The following is a 20,716-nucleotide window of genomic DNA, read 5'->3' as shown; positions in this document are numbered from 1 at the left end:
CACTTGCAGAGCCTCGTACCTATTGTGCAAGGGCATCTGGGAGGGTGGGGTCTCGTCAGAGAGGAGATGCGCCTGCTGTACTGGGCAGGAACTTGTCGCCGTTGCCCCCTACCCCTTAAGTCCCTGTGTTCAGGCAGGCGGAGAGAGGATAGGGAATCCTCCATCTCATGCGTCCTGTCTGCCTGTTGGGCCTGTCCCAGGGAAGGTAGGGTGCGATTCCAGTAGTCTGTCTCTCTCTCGCACTCCCTGATACTCTGCAACCTACTCACCTCCTCCCGGAGCTCTGTCACTAAGCGGAGTAGTTCCTCTAGCTGGGCGCACCTCCCGCAGGTGTGCTCACTGCTGCCGTCCAATGCTGGCAGAAGAGCAGGGCACACCCTGCAGCCTGATACCTGGGTGGCAGCATGTTCCCACCGGAGCTCTGTCTGGGAAGCTGCGTGAGTCGTGGTGGGTGCAGAGTTTAGAGAGGCCATGGCTTTCTGCCGGGTGGATACCATCGCTCCCTGGTCAAGCTGGCAGAGCTTCAGTGCCCTTCCTGCACGCCCTTCTGTGTGAACTCTCATGCAAACTGCCACGCCATGCGTTTGCTGACGTCCACACCCTGTTTGCCTGCCCTGTTCATGGTGCTCCTGGTCACTAGCGCTCCCTAAGGGCTTCTTTTATACATGTGAGGGAACTTGGCTGCCATTGCTCCTGGCCCCGCCCAGGTCTCGTCAGCTGCTGTTGTGCCAGCTGTAGGCTCCCAGGGGCTCTCTCGGCTCCCCCTGAGGTTCCCCCGGTCCAGGAAACCCCCCTGTGCACTGCGCTAGAGCACTCCACTGTGGATTGTGCCAGCACCGGAGCTTCTTGCCTCGGCAACTGAGGCAACATGAGTTAGCGGTGAGCCCCAGCAGCCAAGGTGGCCAACAGTGTCCTGGCTGTATGAACAGGAGCATGGGCAGGAGATGAGGGGGAGGGATTCTCCCCCTCCATTCAGTGCTCGCTAGACCACACGCACACTACTGCACTGAGTTGGGGGCCTCCTGCCCCCAGTACAGGAAAGACATTGATCAGCTGGAGCAAGTTCAGTGAAGGGGCACCAGTACAGTCAGGTGTGTGTGGGTGTGCAGGGGGCTGGAGAACTTTCCACCTGAGGAAAGGCTGAGGGAACACTGTTCAGTATGGAGACGAGAAGGCTTTGGGAAACCTCGTAGGAGCATTCCAGTACCTATGAGGCAATTAAGAAAATAGAGCCAGGCTCTTCATCGTGGTGCATGGTGGGAAGATGAGAGGCAAGGGACAAAAGTTGAAAGAATGTTCAGGCAGGAGATGAGGACCATGAGGACCATGAGGTCATAACCATGAGGTCACTTATGCACTGGAAGAGGTTGCCCTGAGAGGTTGTGCAGTCCCAATCCTTGGAGGTTTTCAAGTCTTCTTTCCCCCTAAATATCATCTCCAAACATTCGACAAAAGACTCTTGCTCATGCAAGAATGAAGCAAAAGCCTAAGGCACCAGCAAAAGCTCTGCCTCCCCTGGGCCCTCTCTTCCCTATGAGAGAGGTCTTCCACCAACCCCACACTTCTTCCACCCTCAGCCTTTGCAGCTGCATGTGCCTGGCCTGCCCACTTGCCTTCACCGCCATCACCTTTGTAATTGAGGCCTGATGCGTATCTTGGCACTCCTGCTGGAAGCTGGCACCCACCCTACACCTGGAGTCCACCTGGCCATGGAGGCAGGGAGAGGCCAGGTCCACTGTGCCCGGTGCTGGACATAGCTTTTTCCTGGGAATGTCCCCAAGGAGCTCTCCTCGTGTGTGCCAGCCTGTGGCCTGGCAGGGGTGGAATTGGGACAAGGGCTGCTGGGGCAGGGCTGAAGTAGCTCAGCTGGGAGAGCGTTAGACTGAAGATCTAAAGGTCCCTGGTTCAACCCCGGGCTTCAGCAATGATTTTCTCCCTTTGATTTTTGCAGAACCTATCTGCCTTCTTCCATCCTGCCCCAGCAGGATGCTCTCCCAGAGCAGAGCGTACTGCCCATGGGGGAGGCCACCGCCCCCAGTCCCAGGGAGAGGCACTCCCTGGCGCTGAGGCCTGAATGGCAGCATCCTCCCTCCAGAGGTCTGTCACAGCGAGACCTCTGATGTGCCAGGGACAGCTGACAAAGCCATGCTGAGGATGGTCCCTTGTGGTGCATTGGCTCCTGAGTTGTCCAGTCACAAGCTGTCCTGAGCAGAGTTTCTTGGCCCCCTTTGCCCCCCTGCTGCAATGGTTGATGAAACACAGATGTGCTCCTCTCTGGGCATCAGCAGGGAGACACGTAGCACAGGGGGACCCCTTGGGGGCCCCACATGAACATCCCTCTGCATTGGCTCCTCGCTGCTGCAGGGGCACAGGTCGGGACAGAAATGCCAGCTGTGGCTCCCCTGGGGTCTAGCATGGAAGGTCACCAACTCTCACACGGTGACTTCCAAACAGCCCCAGTTCAACCACTGGATGTCATTTTTACTCTCCAAATTTACCTCCCTCTGCATTTCCTGAGCATCACACATGCTTCTGTGTTCTCCATCTCTCAGCACCAAACCCAGGGCTCACAGCACAAGTGTCTCAGCTGTCCCCAGTTTCCATACCCAAATCTGCTCACCCACCAGACTGGAGTGTCCAGCTCAGCTGCAGCCCTTCACAGCCATCAGTCCCTGCCCAGAGGAAGAAAGACCTGCTCATGAGCTCCAACAAGCTGCTGGGCTCCCCTCTTGCAACCTCTTGCTGCTACAGAACCCTTCTTGCCCATCAGGAACACAGTGACAACTTTGACCCAGGACATCTCCCTCTGTCTTCAGTCTCAGCCTCTCCCCAGTCACCCAGTCAGGCCAAGGAATGGCACAGACTGGACTATAGTCCCACAGCAACATGCATGTTCTAACCCCGTGCAGTTCTGCTGCCTCATAGCCAACTCCCCAGGCATGCACCTCCAGGGAAGTTTGGCTTTTGTTGTGCCTGAGCGCAAGGGAGAGGAGGGGAGAGGGAGAGACCATCTGAACAAGCAAAGTTCCTGTCTTGCCAGCTTTGAGCGTGAGCTTGAAAATACTTGGCCACAGGGGTAGTGCCTGCAGGATTATCGTTGCTCCAAAAGAGTCCTTCTAGGTCTTTCTTGAGCAAGAATGGGAGAGTCATTGCCGAGGATGGCTTTGAGGACCATGTGTGCAAAGCAGAAGAAAGGAGCAGTCCATCCCCTTAGCTCCACTCAACCACTCCAGAAGTTCACGGTGACTGTGGTCTGGTTTTGATTCCCCAAACCCTCTCTGCCAGGCAGGGGCTCAGCAGGGAAAAATCTATGGCACTGGGAAAAATCTATGGCACTGGGCAACACAATTGCCCCAGCTGTACCACCATGGGGACACCGTCCCTGCGTGTGGTCAAACCATCGCCCTTTGAGTTAACAGCTGAACACGCTCAGCCACCCTGCCACAGAGACCCCAGCCAGGGCTGTCCCAGGGCACTGCTTTGCTGTCAGGACAGGCCTCAGTGCTGAAGGAGTGGGAAGGTCCCTGAGCCCAAGCCACATGCGCAGCCCCATGGAGGTGGAAGCCTGCCCTTCACCTCACCTCCAGGGATGGTGGGGGACAGAGGGGTGCAGGGAGAGGCCCAGTGCCTGGAGGAGGGGGATGTAAGATTTCTGCCCCCATGTCCCCTCCACCACATGCCCTGGGGTGCCATCAGAGGCTGGGGGCACCTCCCCTCAGGGAGGGCATTTCCCTCACCCTGTTGCACGGCTCCTGCTGTGGAGTTGGGGACAGATGTGGCCCAGAGGGGTGTTGCCCTGGGCGTCAGAGGAGGCTCAGGGTTGTTTTCCTCTCCATCAACCCACCCTGGAGTGGGCCAGAGCATGGGAGAAGTGCCTGAGCAAGAGCCTCCTCCTGCCCCGTTGCCCTGCAGAGACGTTGAAGGGGCTGCGCTCTGCAGTGCAGCACTGTGCCAAAATCAGACCCCAGCGGAGAGGCTGTCCTGACTTCCCCCATCTCAGAAGGGTTCAAGTGCTGTTTTCTGCAGAAGGTCCCTGGGCACCCAGGGGACAACAGGATTGTGCTTGTCATAGACACGTTATGGGAGGAGAGGGTCTCTCCTGCTGGCGAGTGTCAAGGGGATGTAGCTCAGTGGAAGAGCGCCCGCTTCGCATGAGGGAGGTCCTGGGTTCAATCCCCAGCATCTCCATGGGGTGTTTTTGCCCTGAATCCCCAGCCTCAGGCAGGTGCGGGTTAGAGCTTGGGGCACTGGTCCTCTCCAGACCCTGTGGGCCTGCCCTGCCCACTCAGGGCTTGGCTGTGAGGTGAGGAGGGCTATGTGCGCAGCCTCTGCTGAGCCCCCTCTTGGAGGAGAAGCAGGCAGCTGTGCTGGACCTGAGATCGGGTCACTGCCCTGCACCACAGACCCACCCCACCCACCACCCAGGGACAGTGCTTGGCAGCAGAGCGTGCCTGTGGGGAGATCTCAGGCAGGGGACAGAGGTCAGCAGCACACTAGGAATCCTTTCTGGCTGCAGTGAGAGATGTGGTGTGAGGGTGCTGGTCCAGCCCAGGTGTCCTTTGGGACCAAGGCCACACTGGCCTGGTGGCTTTCCAGGGGTAAGGGTCTGAGATTGTCCTGTCTCCAGGTGGAGATCCCATACCATGTGGGAAGCACCCCTCTGTGCCAGCAGGTAGGGGTGTCTGAGCTGGACGAGCCTGAGCGGGGCTGTGGGTCTCCCAGCTGGAGGAATGACATTTCTTACGCTGACCCTGTCTCCAGGTCCTTCTCCTTCCACCATCACCAGTGGCTTGAGCAGAGCCTCAGCTCAGGGAACCTGGAGCTGCTGAGGTCAGGCACAGCCCTGCTGAGGTGGGACTGGTAGGGCCGGTGCCCAGCTCTTGCTCCTGGGGTGTTTGGTGTCTCTGTCCACCCTGTGCTGATGGCATTGGGGAGGCACAGGCCTGTCCACCGCCATGCACAGGCAGTGAGGGCCAGGAGATGGTGCCTTGGCTGCTCCCTTGGCAATAACACCTGTAACCAAAATGGGGTATGAGACATGGACTTTCACTGCAGGGTGCCCAGCCCCCAGGAGCAGTGAGCCCAGCCTCAGAGAAATAAGGTTGCTCTCCCATGGACTTTAAACAGGCATGCTCTGCCCAGCGTCGGGGCAGCAGTGCTGAGAGTTGGGGTCTCACTGTGACCCCCCCTCAGGTAGGTCCTCGGGAGCTGCAGGAGAAACCACAGATCTGGGGCACAGTGACAATCCTGCTTTGCTGCAGAGAATGGACCCAGCCCGCAGGGCCAGACTGTTCAGGTCCCAAAATGCCATGAAACAGGTACTTTCTGCTCAGGTGTGCTGCCCCCTCAAGCACACACAGGCCTGTGGCTCATCTCCCCGAGGAGGAGGAGGCAAACCTCTGCCAGGTGCCAGAGTAAGGGAGAAATATTACACCTACGGGAGGGCAGAGCTGGCGGCGAGGTGGCACGGGACAGGCACTGGGCTCTTTGCCCTGGTCCCCACTTGGGACACCTTGACTCTGCTGGTCAGTGTCCATGCTGCCCATAGACCCCCACCATCCTGTGTTCAGAAGATAACACTCCCCCCTTCTTCTTTACTTCACTTCACCTTACTTCTCTGAGATGCAGGGCTGGAGCTTGCCCCAGTGGGAGTTTTCCAGGGGATGGAGGCTGTGTTTGCAGTGCCCACGTATGTCACCCATCATCGTGGGCGTCTGGCCCTGGGAACGCTGCTCTCCCATGGGGGCTGCCAGCAGGAAGGCTCCAGGGTATGGGGCAAAGGGGTGTGTGAGCCTGGGCTTCCCCCAGAACCCGCCAGCGTCACCCCAGGGGTGGTGGAGCTCCGGCAGGGAATGGGGCAATGCTGAAGTGGGAGAGGATGTTGGCGACAGCCGCTTCCTCCCCTCTTCTCCTCTAGGGCCAGATCCTGCTGTTTGCAGCAGTACTGAGCTGCAGGAACTCCCCACAGGGAACCCTGCCTGCCACAGACAGCAAATGCACCTTCCAGCCCACAGCAGAGGAGCCTTTTGGGGAAAAGGCAGAGGGGTGTGGAGACCCACCAGCGGGAGCAGGGAGGGCAGTTTGGGTGCCAGGTCCTGCCCAGGTGTCAAAGCCTTCTCCTCGACTGGCTCCTGCGTAAGAGCCTTCTCTGCGGGGCAGGGGCAGGTGAAAGCCCCGGCCAAGGGAGAGGGACCCTGGCTCAGCTCCCAGCAGCACCTGCTTTAGAGGAGGGACACAAAATCTCATCTGCCATGGAAACGTGCCCACATGAGCATCCTCCCAGATGAGCCCTTCTTCAGGCCAGGGGCTGGACCACGGCTTTTGGCTACAGCACACATCTCGTGGGGATCCTTTCTCCATCCCTCTGGCCCTCCAACAGCGCTGAGGGAAAGGTGCCCCAATCTCCCCTGCTCCCCTCCCTCCTGTACTTGCCCACAAGTACTGCCCCGACACAAACCCAAACTGACACCCCTGGCAAGGCAGCAGGAGGGCAGGGGTGGGGGCTGGAGGGGAGCAGGAGGAGGGGGTCCCAGGGCTGCCGTGGGGCCTTACAGCCCCTGCTCAGGAAGAAGGCAGCTCTGCGGCTGTGGCAGTAGTGCTCGGGGTCTGTGAGGGCCCAAGGCAGCAGGAGCAATGGAGATGGGTCCTGGCAGAGCATGAGGAGAGGGAATCCCAGCCCCACGTGTCCCTGAACATGGCTCTGCACCCTGTGCTGGGGCAGTGGGGAGCAGAGCTGCCTCCTGACCATTATGGGAGGTAATCTGTGGGCCTTGATCCCACCTGGGGCTGGCTGGGGTGTTCAGGGCACTGCAGCCACCTTAGCGCTCACTTCTGTGAGACAAAAGCCCAGGGCTTCCCCTGTCCTGGCAGCTCTGTCATGGCCTCTGCGCTGTGGGACCAGCGGGGCCCAGGCAGGGGGAAAGAGCAGCTGGAAACCCAAGGGTGAGGAAATGGGTGCTGCCGCTGAGGTGCATCACGGGACCTATCAGAGAGCCATTTGGACTCGAAAGTGCCTGTGGCCAGCAGGATGGAAATGTCTCTGTCAGCAGGATTATTCCCCAGGGACCATGGGCTCTCGCAGCCCCACAGCCTGACCCCGACCCTGAGCCCCTTCCGCACCGCCATGTCCTTCTTCTCTGCTCCCCCTGGTGAGCCTCAGGGAGACACCCGCCACCTGGGCAGGCAAGCACCAGCTGTGGGTCAAAGCCCTCAGAGACTTTTAATAAGAAGAAATCTGGAGGCACAGCAGAAAGAGGGGAATACAAATAGAGGAAACTCCAGGCGGTTTCTGCTGCCCATGGGTCAAGGGAGACAGTTCCCATGTGCTCACAGCTCTCCCAGCTGCACAGACCTCTCCTCCGTCCCGGCTGCACCCAGCTGCACAGCAGGGATGGGCTCTCCTGGCCTGGGGCTCAGGGACTGTTGTGCACAGAGCTCCACTGTCACAGCCTTTGTGTCCTCACGGGGATGTGCCAGAGACACCTCTTCAGCATCATCATAGCCCATGCTCGCCAGGGACAGGGACAAGGTGTCTCCTTCAGCTCTGGGGACCCCGACACTTGTCCGGGAGCGCAGGCTGGCCCCTGCAGGCAGCAAGGCAGGACATTGCAGTTCACCTCATGGGGTCTGTACATCATCTTCCTCCCAGCTCCTCACCACATTCAGCTCCTTCTCCCACCCCCAGTCCCTCCAAGGAAAACTCCTGGGGCAGGTTCCCCCTTCCCAGGAGGTTGGGGTCTCAGGACAGCAGCGACTCGGGTGCCACCAGGGATGGCACCCCAGGAACCAGCAGTGCTAAATTTCCCTCTCACCTCTGGGTGCATCCCTGGGCCCTGCTCCCTCCTCTGGCACCCTGGACATTTCCCACTCGCCCTGCTCAGGGGCAGCGTCCTCCCCAGGGTCAGAAACCTCCCTGGCATCATCATAGCCATGCGCTGGCTCACCTGCGGCCAGGACAAGAACATCTGAAAGGAGAGGGGAGCTGGTGACAGTGAGAAGATACGTCCTGCAGAGCAGAGGACGGGAGGAGGCGCAGGGACACAGGGCTGAGACACTGGTGTTGGCAGCGCCACAGGAGACCCCCATGTCCTCCCCATCTCTGACGCTGACACTCAGTGACACCTCTGTCCATCACATGTCTGCAGGGAGATCGAAGCCCTTCCTGCCTCCGTTACCTGCTGCTGATGCCAGACCATCCTCCTCCTCGCTGAGCCCAGGGGAGGGCTGCAGCTGGCTCAGGGACTCCTCTGAAGAAGAGCCTGGAGAGATGCACAGTGGGTGTTATGGAGCGAGCCCCACTGACCTGGCCCATGGTCAGCGCTGCTGGGGAAGGGGGACCCACAGAGCTGGGGCTGCATGGGGAGGAGGGCTGGGAATTTACCCTGCTCCCCTGGCACAAACCCTGTCTCAAAGGTGCTCCCAGAGGTGCCCTAGGACAGCCCCTTCCCTCCCTCCTTGGGTGTCACATGGGGTGCAGGGGCAGAAAGAGAGGGGCTGTCCAGCTGGGCGGTGAAAGGTGGTTGGGAGAAAGCTCCTCTCCTGGCCCAGGACCTGGATGCTCTCCCCACACACCACATGGCGCCAGTGCTGCAGGGACCACGGGCTGGGGGGCTTCAGGGGATCAGCTCTGGGTTAGGGCCAGGGGAAAGGGTCATCTCCTGCAGATGTACCTCCAGGGAGGACCCACACCCACCTGAGCGACCAAACCTCGCCTGCTTCTCCCACGCTGGGCTGTAACCGATCTCCTCGTACACGGCCTCGGGGAAGAGCTCCTGAGCTCTCCTGGAGCCTGGGGATAGAGGCAGGGCTGGCAGAGGGACAGGCAGAGAGCCAATGGGACCCCACTGTGCTCCCCCAAACCTCTTCCTTGGGCCAGCCCAGCACTGCTCCAACAGCACAGCCCCACTGCACTGTCCAGGCATGGCTGCCACATCCCCGGTGAGGGCAACATTGCTGTGCAGATCCTCTGGGGCAGCATCACCCTCACATCATCCTTTGGAGACAGCGCTCATGCCCTTCTGGCCCCTGGGTCATGCCCCCTTGTCTGACCCTGGAGCAGCTCCCATGTTTCCTCTCCACCTGGAGCTGCCCTCTCTCTGCCCCACGGGTCTATAGCAGGGCCCCTGCCCTTCTGGTGGGTGGGCAGGGCTGGGCAGAGGGACAGGCTGGGAGCCTGACACCATGGAAATGGACCCTCCTGCCCCACGCTCCTCCTAGCATCTCCATTGCCCCAGAGTGCCCTCCACCAATACCCAGAGCACTGCCAGCCTTGGCCATCTCCCCTCTGCTCACATCTCCCCGAGCCCCACTCTCCCCGTTTCTCTCCTTGCCTCTGGCCAGCTCCCCCCACCTCTGGGCTCTCTCCACCCCTTGCTGCTGGTGCCCCACGGCCAGGCACTCACTGGGGTGGTGTCTGGGACAGGTGGCAGCACACAGTCCCACCCCCTCAGCTCTGCCTGTGCCCCTCACTGACATCCCGCAGCACCCCACAGCCCTTCCAGGAGGTATCTTCCCCTGGCACCATTGTGGCAGGACCCACCTCTGCGCCCAGTCCTGGTGCTTAGCACTTGCCCGGCCAGGAGGGCCAGGAGCAGGCAGAGAAGGGCCCCCAGGATGATGCAGATGATGACGGGCACTGAGACTCTCCCGCTGCCAGTCAGACGGCCTCGAGTGGGATCTGCATGGGCAAGAACATGGAAGGGGCAGCACCAGGCCTGGGAGAGGTGGAGGCAGCATCAGTCCTGATCCCCATCACACAAGGCAGCAAGGGGTGGAGTGCCCCAGGGGTGAGTGATGGGCAAGCTTCTACCCTGCTGAGTAAATTACAACCTCCCTAACCCCCCACCCCAGTGCCTCCTCCTGGGAGTTTCACACCCCAGCAAGGAGCCCCTTCCATCCAGCTGTGGGTCACAGCCTGGCCCTGGGGATACCCAGCCCCAGGGGGAGGACAAGTTACCTGCTTGGGGTGGGAATGCTGCCGTCCTGGGTGTAGCTGCAGAAGAGGCAAAGGAGAGCTGGGCTGAGAGGGTGGTTGTGCGGGTCCCGGGGAGCCTCCTCCCCAACACACCTGTGTGTGTCTGGAGATGCCCCTGACACATCCCCCCCAAATTGCCCCTCCTGTAGTGCTAGAAAGGGAGGCCGGGACAGGGCCCAGCGCCTCTGCTCTGGGCGGCAGGCAGGAAGGCACAGGCAGCCCAGGGGATAGCCCTGGGGCTGCAGGGCCCCACAGGCAGTGGCGCAGGATGTCCAGATCCACCGAGGCTGCTCCGCACTTGACACCAGCCTCCTGCACTCCACAGGAATGTTCCTGCTCTCGGGAGGTCAGGGCCCAGCCAGGACCAAGTGGGTGTAAGGCTTTCCCCAGCTCCCTGCCAAGACCCGAGCAAGGGGTCCCAGCCCTGCCACTCACCTGAGCAGCGCACGGCAGCATCTTCCTTATGCCGACAAGCACCGCTGTCCCCAGGACGGGCCCAGCAGTCCTGCAGAGACAGCTCTGTCCCCCGGCACTCCACCTGCTCCAGCCAGATGGGGCCCATCCCCATCCCAAACGCAGCCTCATGCAGGGCAGACACCGCGGGGCCACAGCCCAGCTGCCTGCATGCCACCTCAGCATCCCACATGTCCCAGGAATCGTCGCACACCGTCCCCCAAGAGCCACGGTGCCAGACCTCCACTCTGCCTGAGCACCTGTCCTCGCCTCCCACTGCACGAATCTTCTCCCTGGCTGGAGAAGGCAAAGACTTCCCATGGCACTGAGACAGCAGGCAGAGCCCTGCCAGACAACAAGGGTACACAGGGGAGCAGCTCCCTACCTGTGCAGCTCGTGGAGTTGGGGCACGGGGCCAACGGGGTCGGGGCATTTCTGGGCGTCCCCCTGAAGAAGGAAACACTGTGGTGAAGGGGCTGGTTCAGGGGATGGTGCAGAAGAGAGCAGGGCTGAGCTCTGCTTGTGCCTCCCTGGGCCATCTTGGTCACGTCAGCAGCTGAACCCTGGTCATTCAGGGGACAGACGCAGGACTGTGGGGGGACCCTGACTGCTCAGCCCCAAAAGGCCCCTGGTTCAGAGAGCAGCAGGAGGGTGTCCATGGAGGGGAGGCTCTTCTGAACCCTGTCTGGTCTCTTCTGAGACCTCACCTGGAGATGCCTCTGCCTCCCGCAGGTGCTGCTGGCAGCCTGGGTGGCAACTGCTGCTGGACGTGGGTGGCTGTGGTCACGTTTGTGCCACCAGCAGCAGAAGGGTCTGACATGGCAAGGAAAAGCCTTTCCAAGCTCTTTCTCTGTGTTTGGCCGTGCCCACCAGGGAGCAGGAGCTGGGGTGACAGTGGTGCCCAGGTGGCTCCGAGTTACCATTGCAGGTGATGTGGGTCTCATCTCGCAGGTCTTCACATGACTGCGGGTTCCAGGGAGTGGAGGGACACTGCCAGAAGGAGCTGGTTTTCTCCCCACACTGCACGTTATCCAGCCAGGCAGGGCCAGACACCCTGCCGTAGGGCAGGCGTGTTTCCAGGGATCCTCCATCCCCGCAGCCCAGCTCCTGGCATGCCAGCGACACCGTGTCAAGAGTCATCGAGTTGGAGCAAATGCTCCCCCATGTCCCGTTGTAGAAAACCTGCAGGCGCCCAGAGCAGCCGTCGCTGTTCTCCAGCCTCAGGGCCACGAACTCTGCAAGGAAAGGCACCAAGGGGGAACAGGCTGGTGTGGGGCTGTGGGAGCCAGGACACCTCTGCACCCCCCAGGCCCTCAGGCGGGCAGGGGCAGGGCCAGCACGTCCCCCTTGCACCCAGGGGCAGAGAGAAGTCCCTGACGGACAGACACCTCTGCCCTTCCGCTAATCCTCGGGGACTGCTGAGCTCCCCAGGGACCCCCAGCGGGACTGAGGGTGCCCGTGCATGGGTGTCCACAGGACGGGCTTGGGCAGCAGCTCAGAGGCAGTCAGGAACAGCCTTGGCCATGCCCAGCTCTCCTTGTGTCCTGGCCTCCCCAGGAACCAGGCTCCCACCACATGTCCTGGCACACACCTGAGCAGATGACTCCCGCGTCCTCTTTGTGCCCGCAGTCGTGCTGCCCCCAGGGCCCGGCAGGGCAGTCCCAGAGAGCAGCTTCAGCCCCAGAGCAGTTCACGCCATCCAGCCAGATCTGGCCGGAGCCTTCCCCAAACCGAGCAGAGCCAGCCGCCTCCACCGCCCCTCCACAGCCCAGCTGGTGGCAAACGACGGCGGCATCAGACAGGTCCCAGCCATCGTCACACACAGTCCCCCAGGTGCCCTGGTAGTACAGCTCCACTCTCCCAGCACAGCGCCCGGTCCCGCTCACCAGCCGGACCCACCGGCTCCCTGTAGTGGGTAGAAAGCCCGGTTGCTGTCAGGGCCTGGCTGCCCACCCACCCCGTCACCTGGGGGGCCCATGCAGTGCTGCTCACCCCAGCAAATGACTCCCACGTCTTCCGCAACCCCTGCTGCCAGTGCACTCTCAGGCAGGGAGGTGTTGCAGAGGGCCAGGTTGGCCTCGTGCCCTGCGCACCGGACCCCTCGCAGCCCCACGGGGCCCGTCCCTCGCTCAGGCTTTGGGGGGTTGTAGGCTGTCCCTGCCTCTCCGCACCGCAGCTGCCGGCACACCACACTGGCCTCCTGCATGTCCCACTCGTCATCCAGAACTCTGCCCCACATCCCATGCTGGAAGATCTCCACTCGTCCGTCGCACCGGCTCCCTCCGCCCACCAGCCGCAGGGATGCAAAGCCGGCTGAGCCTGGGGACAACAGAGATACCACAGCCATCGGTGGCACCGGGGAGCAGGGCATCCTTCAGGGAGCAGGGCAAGGGGGGATTTTCTGACCAAAGAGGACATGATTGAGCCTTTTGCTGACAAGAAGCGAGGGCAAAGCCCGGGTCCTCTCTGCAGCTCACACCCAGGTCTGCTGCTGCTGGGAGCACCCAGGCAGCTCCTGCCTGGCTGGTGGGATGAGGCTCTGCAGGGCTCTCTGCGGGGATGCGATGTGGTTGTCTGCAGCCAGAGGGATGGAGCAGAGCCCTGCAGCCCTGTCCTGGGCTCGTCCCACAGTACGAGAACAGAGGAGCCCAGGCCTGGTGGTGGCGCTGGGGCTAAGGCACTGCCTGGGAGTAGATGCTTGCCTCCGTTCAGTGCTCAGCTCTCCCAAAGCAGAGCGGTCAGTCTGAGCAGGCAAAGCCCTCCAGATGGCTCCTGGGGATGCCAGGGTTTGTCCAGGGAGAACTTCAGCCTGGTACTGCCATGGGACCCCTGCTTTGGGTGGCCGTGTCACACACAAAGTGCAAATGGAGTTAATGCAGCATTTTTCCGGCACTCACCTGAGCAAATGACAGCAGCAGTGTTCCCGTGGGAGCATGGCGAGGCCCCAGGGTGATCACTGGGCACTGTGCCAGGTGGGCTTCAGTGCCGTCACAGTGGAAGGAGTCTCTCCAGACAGGGCCAGTCTCTCTCCCAAAATGCTCTCCTCCAGGAATGGCCTCAGCAAACCCACAGTTGAGTTGACGACAGAGAACGTGGGCATCCGAGAGATCCCAGCGGGAGGCACAGAGGGTCCCCCAGGTCCCCAGCACCTGGACCTCCACTCTCCCCGCACACGCTGTGCTGCCGTTCACCAGCCTGAACCCTGTGTACTCTGGGGACAGAGGAGGAGGAGAGAGGGTGGATTGGTGCTCTTGTACCCTCAGGAGCTGGGGGAGAGGCCAGAGGGACAGCATGCCTTTCTTCTCCTTCTCAACTATTTTCATGCTGCAGACAATGCCATCATCCCTCCTGTCCCCACACCCAGCCGAGCACATTCCTTGCTCTGTTCCCCGACCCCTGGCACAGCCCCCGTGTCCCTGAGTCCTTACGTGTGCAGGTGACAACAGCGCTGTTCACGTGGGTGCAGGGCTGCTCCCTGGAGGACCCTCTGAGGCAGGAGATGAGGAGGGATTCATTCCCCACAGACTGCAGCTCTCCTTCCCACATGGCACTGACCCCTTCTCCAAAGTGAGCTGCCTCAGCGACAGGCAGGGCTCTGCCGCACTGCAACTCCCTGCAGACCATGTCAGCAGCTTTGGCACCAAAGTGTGAAGCACAGACAGTTTTCCACTGGTCCCCGTCATGGATCTCCACACGTCCTGAGCAACGGCTCTTCCCTTCCACCAGACGGACAAATCCTGGGAAAAAACCAAAACACCTGGCAGCTCCCAGAGCCCTCTGGCAGCTACAAGACCACATCCTGCATCACCTCCAAGCAAGCTGTGACCAAACTGCCCATGGCACATCCCAGAGGAAGCTGTTGGGGGAGTGCTGGTGACACAAACACATCCAGGCCCCCCTGCACCCCTTCTCTACACCATCACAGCACTCGAGGGTATGTGTCTGTCGCAGACTCACAGCCACAGGTACTGCTCAGACAAACTGCTCCCACACAAAGTCCCCTGTGCTGCCCGGCATGGTTCCCCCAGCACCGCAGTGGTGGGAGCAGTTGGGGTCCAGGAGAAGTGGCCCAGATGATACTGACTGCTGCAGCCTGCTCAGCCCCTGCAGAGCTTCAGGCCAGGCAGGACCATCACCCTGAGGCAACCAGAAGTGCACCCTGATCCCAGGGGTGTTTCTGGAGGATTGGGAGGTTCTTTTTAGGTGGGAGATGTCTCAGAGCACAGAAATGGTGCAGCTGTTATCACGGCTGGTGCCTGTCCAGACCCCTCTGATGCTTGCCTGAGGGGGGATCTTCTGTCAGGGACACATCACTCTGCCCAGAGATGCACACAACCCAGATCAACGGCCGGACAGAGGGACCGGAGACTTGCATGCCCCCCTGGGCCCATGCCGGCTCCCAAGGAACAGCAGGCACAGATGAGGATCAGGATGTGCTGCCAAAGCCCCCGTGTCATGGGGCAGTGTGAGGAGCCGTGGGCAGGCAGGAGAGATTGGACAGTGGGTCAGCACTGCCTGCACGGGGTCGTGTCCCTGCGGGGCTCTCACAGCCCCAGGGATTTCCCACTGCCAGCCTGTGGCTGCGGTGATGCGGGAGGGAGCAGCCACGGCCAAGCAGCCACCAAGCCCTGAGGCCTCGCAGTGCTGGACCACACAGTCGAGCCCTGGGCACAGGCAGCAAAGGGCTTTGTGGCCACCCTGCTCCTTTGTCCAGGGCCCAGCACTCATCCTCTCTGAAAAGCCCCTTCAATTCAGTCGAGGTACTGTTGTCTGTGAGGGGGAATAACCCAGCGTGACCAGCCATCTCATGCCAGTCCTCCAAGATGTGGAGTGCCAAGCAAGTCCCACCTGGCGTTTCCAGCAAGGGGACCCTCAGCAATGCTGGCTGGGAACTGGCAGAATGGGTGGAGGTTGATGAAGCCCAATGGACACCCTGGGTCAGGGACGGAGGATTCATCTGCAGCCCAAGACACCGACTGAGGCGGGGCTGAGACAGTGTGGCAGACTTAGTTCACCTCGGGGGTAGGCTCCCCCTGGCCTTTCCCTGGGAATCGGTTATATCAGCAATGACAGTCCCAGCTTGGCAGTGTGCTTGGCCACACTGGACCCAGCTCCAGCATCTGCTTGTTGCTCCCTGAGGGCACAGGCAGGTCCCTTCCCCCGTCCCAGCCCCAAAGCTAGGCAACAGGCTGACCCCTTACCTGAACACGTCACTCCAGCATCCTCACCATGACCACAGTCATGTTCACCCCATCCTGCGTGTTCGCAGTCAGACAGGGCAGACTCGGTGCCATTACAGCCAACGTCATCCATCCAAATGGGGCCAGATCCTTGCCCAAAGTGTGCGTACTGGTGAGCTTCAACAGCAGACCCACAGTCCAGCTGCTTACAAACCACTGTGGCATCATCCATGCCCCAGTAGTCACCACACACGGTGCCCCACTGGCCCTGTTTTTTCACCTCCAGTCTCCCAGCACAGCGTTTGCCACCATCCGCCAGCCTCACCTCCACAGCACCTTCAAACACTGACACAGGACAGTCAGAACAGTGCCGAGCCCCAGCACTGGGGGTCTGGGGGAACCCCTGCCCGGGTGGAGTCAGAGGTGCCAGGGTGGGAGCCCACTCCCCTCCAGGCTGTCCCCTGGGCAGTGCAGGGCTCCCTTCTATCCCCACGGGCTGTGCAAGGCTGGGGGTGTGCAGTTGTGGCCCTGCTGGGTCATTTGTGGCCCCACAGCCTTTGGCACCTCCTTCTACCCCAACGGCCAGCTGCCACCTGCCCCTGGCCCATGCCCACCTAGGGCACCTGCTCCTCCCCACCCAGCACCCTGAGAAGAGACCTGCCCCCCCAGGGCTCCCCCAAGCACACACTGCTGCTTCTCCCCAGGGCCCCCAGCTGCCCTGGACCACAGCCTGCCCCGGGCTCCTCCCAGCTTATCCTCTGCCTTCAGGTCTTGCTGTGTCCCCTGCAGAACAACACAATGATCCCAGTGAGCCCTCCCAACCCATGCCCCCATCCTTGTCCTTGGGCATCAGCCCAGCCCTGCCCTTGTCTAGGATCCCCCAGGAAGGTCACCTCTCTGCCAGCCTGTGGGAACAGACACCCACTTCCCTTGTCCCCACACCCACAACCTGCCTCCCTCAGGCTGGAGCTCACCCAGTGTTCAACGCCCGTCCCTGAGTCCTTACGTGTGCAGGTGACAACAGCGCTGTTTGCGTGGGTGCAGGGCTGCTCCCTGGAGGACCCCCTGGGGCAGGAGATGAGGAGGGATTCATTCCCCACACACTGCAGCTCTCCGTCCCACATGGCACTGACCCCTTCTCCAAAGTGAGCTGCCTCAGTGACAGGCAGGGCTCTGCCACACTGCAACTCCCTGCAGACCACGTCAGCAGCTTTGGCACCAAAGTGTGAAGCACAGACAGTTTTCCACTGGTCCCCATCATGGATCTCCACACGTCCTGAGCAACGGCTCTTCCCTTCCACCAGACGGAAAAATCCTGGGAAAAAACCAAAACACCTGGCAGCTCCCAGAGCCCTCTGGCAGCTACAAGACCACATCCTGCATCACCTCCAAGCAAGCTGTGACCAAACTGCCCATGGCACATCCCAGAGGAAGCTGTTGGGGGAGTGCTGGTGACACAAACACATCCAGGCCCCCCTGCACCCCTTCTCTACACCATCACAGCACTCGAGGGTACGTGTCTGTCGCAGACTCACAGCCACAGGTACTGCTCAGACAAACTGCTCCCACAGAAGGTGCCCTGTGCTGCCCAGCATGGTGGTGAGCAGTTTGGGTCCAGGAACTGGCCCAGATGATACTGACTGCTGCAGCCTGCTCAGCCCCTGCAGAGCTTTGGGCCAGGCAGGAGCATCACCCTGGGCAGCCAGTAGTGCACTCTAATCCCAGGGGTGTTCCTGGAGCATTGGGAGGTTCCTTTTAGGTGGGAGATGTCACAGAGCACAGAAATGGTGCATGTATTGTGATGGCTGGTGCCTGTCCAGACCCCTCCAATACCTCTTTGGAGGGGATGTCCTCAGCCAGGGACACACTGCTGTGCCTGGAGGTGCACAGGTCCCAAGCCAATGGCCGGACAAAGGGCCCGGAGACTCGCATGCCTCCCTGGCCTCACACTGACTCAGAGGGTAACAGCAGGCACAGAAGAGAGTCAGTAAGTGCTGGCAAAGACCCTGTTCCATGGGGCAGTGTCGGGATCGATAGGCAGGCAGGAGAGGTTGGGCAGGTGGTCAGTGCTAGCTTCATGGAGCCATGCCCCTACAGGGCTGTCAAAGTCCCAGGGATGTCTCAGTGCCAGCCCGTGCATGCGGTGATGTGGAAGGAAGCAGCCAGAGTCAAGCAGCTGCAAAGTTCCTAAGCCTTGCAGTGCTGGACCACAGAGCCGAGCCCTGGGGACAGGCAGTGAAGAGCTGTGTGCCACCCTGCTTCTCTCCTCAGGGCCCAGTACTCATCCTCTCTGAAAAGCCCTTTTCATTCACTTGAAGTACTCATGCCTGTGAAGGGGAATGACCCAGGAGGACCAGTCATCTGATGCTGTTCCTCCAAGGTGTGGAGTGCCAAGCAAGTTCCCCTTGGTTACTCCAGCACAGGGACCCTCAGCATTGTTGGCTGGGAACTGGCAGAATGGGTGGAGATGAGTGGACACCCCGGGGCAGGGACGGAGGATTCATCTGCAGCCCAAGATACTGACTGAGGGGGACTAAGACACTGTGGCAAGGTTAGTTCACCCTGGGGTAGGGTCCATCTGGGCTTTCCCCAGGGACCGGGGACATCAGCAATGACAGTCCCAGCTCGGCACATTAGACCAGCGTCACTGAGTCCTGCTCTGGGATCCCCTTCTTGCTCCCTGAGGACACAGTCAAGGTCCCTTCCCCCATCCTGGCCCAAAGGTGGAGTACAGGCTGACTCCTTACCTGAACATGTCACTCCAGCATCGTGAGTGTGAGCACAGTTATGTTCACCCCATCCTGCGTGTTTGCAGTCAGACAGGGCAGACTCGGTGCCATTACAGCCAACATTATCCATCCAAATGGGGCCAGATCCTTGCCCAAAGTGTCCATACTGAGGAGCTCCAACAGCAGACCCACAGTCCAGCTGCTTACAAACCACTGCCGCATCGTCCATGCTCCAGTAGTCACCACACACAGTCCCCCACTGGCCCTGTTGTTTCACCTCCACTCTCCCAGCACAGTGACTGCTGCCATCCGCCAGCCTCACCTCCGCAGCACCTTTGAACACCAACATGGGGCGGGTCAGGAGAGCGCCAAGCCCCAGCACAGCAGGTCTGGGGGAAACCCCTTCCTGGGTTGAGTCAGAGGTACTGGGGTGGGAGCCCTCTCCCCTCTAGGCTGTCCCCAGTGCAGTGTGGAGGTCCCTTCTATCCCCATGGCCTGCGCAAGGCTGGGGGTGCCCAGTTCTAGCTCTGCTGGGTCCCCTGCTTTCCCACTGCACAAGGCACCTCTTCCCACACCAATGGCTACCTGCCCCCCACCCATACCCACCGGCACCTTGCCCAGCCCTGCACTGGGCACTCGCTCCTCCCCAGCCCAGCACCCCCTCAACAGCCCTGTGTACCCACGCCTGCAGCTTCCTGTGCAAACCACCTGCCCTACCACCATCCAAACCCACCCCCACAGCTTTCCGTGTTTGCAGGGAACACCAAGACAAATCTGAGGATCCCCCAACCCATCTCCTCTCCTCATCCCTGGTGTCAGTCCAATCCCTGCACTGGGCCAGGCCCTCCACGAAGGATGTCTCTCTACTGTAGATGTCCCGCTACCCTTCTCTCTGTGGGGTATACACTGCCCTCATAGGGTCAGGGTTCCCCTGGATTAAGGGGGCAGTGAGCAGCACACAAACCCTCGAGGCTACCCCAGAGGTTGGCAGTGCTCTGGGGATCTCTGGGGGCTGCCATCACCAGCTAGGCCACCACTGGCTCCAGAGGCACAGTGCTGGGCAACAGGGGGTACCCCACGAGAGGGTGTCTGTGAATGCAGCCAGCCACAGGCTGCCCTAAACACTGGAACCCTGGAAAAGGAGATACTCTCTCCCACCCACATGGGCACAGGGAAAGGCACAGGCTCCATGGACTTGAGCCCCTTCTGCCCCTCGTCTCAGTAGCACCTGCAAAGAAACCCCATTCCCAGGCGAATCCTGATGACCACCCTGGTAGCCCCTGGCCCTGGGCAGTCAGCACTTACCCCTGCACAGCTGTACCCAGAGCAGCAGCCACAGCATCTGAGGGGACAGGACTCCCTCTCGGCCCATCCTGAGTCTCCTGCCCTGCCAGCACATCCCTGCTGCGCCACACTCCCTGCCACAGCTCCTGTGGACTCATGGGGACAATGATGACGAGAGGGCAATATATCTCTGCAGATGCCAGCCCAGCTACAGGAGGAGCCAATCGAAGCAGCAGCACCTTTTTAGACATTATCGGGAGCTATCTCCCCTCCGACACAGCCCAGCCCTCCAATGAACTTCTCCAGCGCCATTCATGACCATATATGAGGGATGGCTCCACTGCAGGTGTCACGTCACTGTGGTGGTGGTGCGCCACAGAACAGGGCCGGCTGTAGTGGGGGAAAACGGATTTTTCACGCCTTGAACCCTGCTGTGTGGACCAGGAGCTCTGAGCATCTCCTATACCGGGCACATCCAACAGCCCAAGGTGCGAGTGTCCAGCCATCCCTGTGCCATGGGAACCACAGGGCTGGGACTGCACCAGGGGCTGTGTCAGGAAGGGAAGGAAACAGCCCCTGCCCCTGCTTCAGACCCCGCTGTGCTGGGAGCAGCAGCTGGGAAAGGGCCTTAGCTCAGGCCAGAGCCCCATCCCAGGAGTACTGGCTCAGCCGTTCCTCCCTGGAGAGCCCCATGGAAGGTGCTTCAAATGAGCTGGAGCTGGGACATGTCCCTGCAGACACGCAGCCCAGAGGCTCAGATGTATCCCTGCCTCTTGGCATGTCACCGAGGGGCCGTTATTCCCCATGGGTGGCTCGGGAGCTGCAGCCTGCAGGTGCACAAACCACAGCCCACGTGGCCTCGCAGTGCGCCCCGTGCTCCCCCCACAGCGCCCGGGCAGGAAGCCTGTGGTTTCCTCCTGGCACCGTGCCCAGGCACATCCCTGCGGTGCCCCCGAGCCACCCCCACCCCGACTGCTCCAGCCAGGGCTGCAGGGGCTGCTCCTTCGGCCTCGCAGACACGGGGTTGGGCAGCTCCCGTCCCACATCATGCCCTTCTGATGGGGCACACGGCTGCTCTGCACCGAGCCCCACATCCA

The 20,716-nt window shown here is 60.9% G+C and overlaps 1 protein-coding gene and 2 non-coding genes across 3 annotated transcripts; 2 read left to right on the top strand and 1 right to left on the bottom strand.

Moving 5' to 3' along the window:
* The first annotated feature begins 1,851 nt into the window (after positions 1-1,851).
* TRNAF-GAA (transfer RNA phenylalanine (anticodon GAA)) lies at positions 1,852-1,924 on the top strand. Its single transcript has one exon. It is a non-coding gene; the product is annotated as a tRNA-Phe (tRNA).
* A 2,192-nt stretch (positions 1,925-4,116) lies between these two features.
* On the top strand, positions 4,117-4,188 carry TRNAA-CGC (transfer RNA alanine (anticodon CGC)). The gene has a single exon. It is a non-coding gene; the product is annotated as a tRNA-Ala (tRNA).
* Positions 4,189-7,326: 3,138 nt separating this feature from the next.
* On the bottom strand, positions 7,327-12,773 carry LOC127025987 (antigen WC1.1-like). Its single transcript, XM_050911119.1, has 6 exons — positions 12,419-12,773; positions 12,018-12,332; positions 11,347-11,661; positions 9,539-9,676; positions 8,693-8,788; positions 7,327-7,583 (listed from the first exon to the last, which is right to left on the bottom strand). Exons 1-6 carry the CDS (start codon positions 12,771-12,773, stop codon positions 7,327-7,329), a joined length of 1,476 nt encoding a protein of 491 aa, XP_050767076.1.
* Between the last annotated feature and the right edge of the window lie 7,943 nt (positions 12,774-20,716).

The sequence above is a fragment of the Gymnogyps californianus genome, chromosome 26, assembly GCF_018139145.2.
Source record: "Gymnogyps californianus isolate 813 chromosome 26, ASM1813914v2, whole genome shotgun sequence".
In the NCBI taxonomy this organism is placed as follows: domain Eukaryota; kingdom Metazoa; phylum Chordata; class Aves; order Accipitriformes; family Cathartidae; genus Gymnogyps; species Gymnogyps californianus.
This window is presented reverse-complemented; position numbering and strand designations above follow the sequence as displayed.

Excerpts from the sequence above, each read along its gene's own strand:
- LOC127025987 (XM_050911119.1), bottom strand. The coding sequence starts at position 12,773 with ATGGCTGTGGTATCTCTGTTGTCCCCAGGCTCAGCCGGCTTTGCATCC. Across the intron at positions 11,662-12,017 it reads CGCGGGAGTCATCTGCTCAG|AGTTCGTGGCCCTGAGGCTG; the intron begins GTGTGTGCCAGG and ends CTTTCCTTGCAG. Across the intron at positions 9,677-11,346 it reads GACCCACATCACCTGCAATG|ATCCCACTCGAGGCCGTCTG; the intron begins GTAACTCGGAGC and ends TTGCCCATGCAG.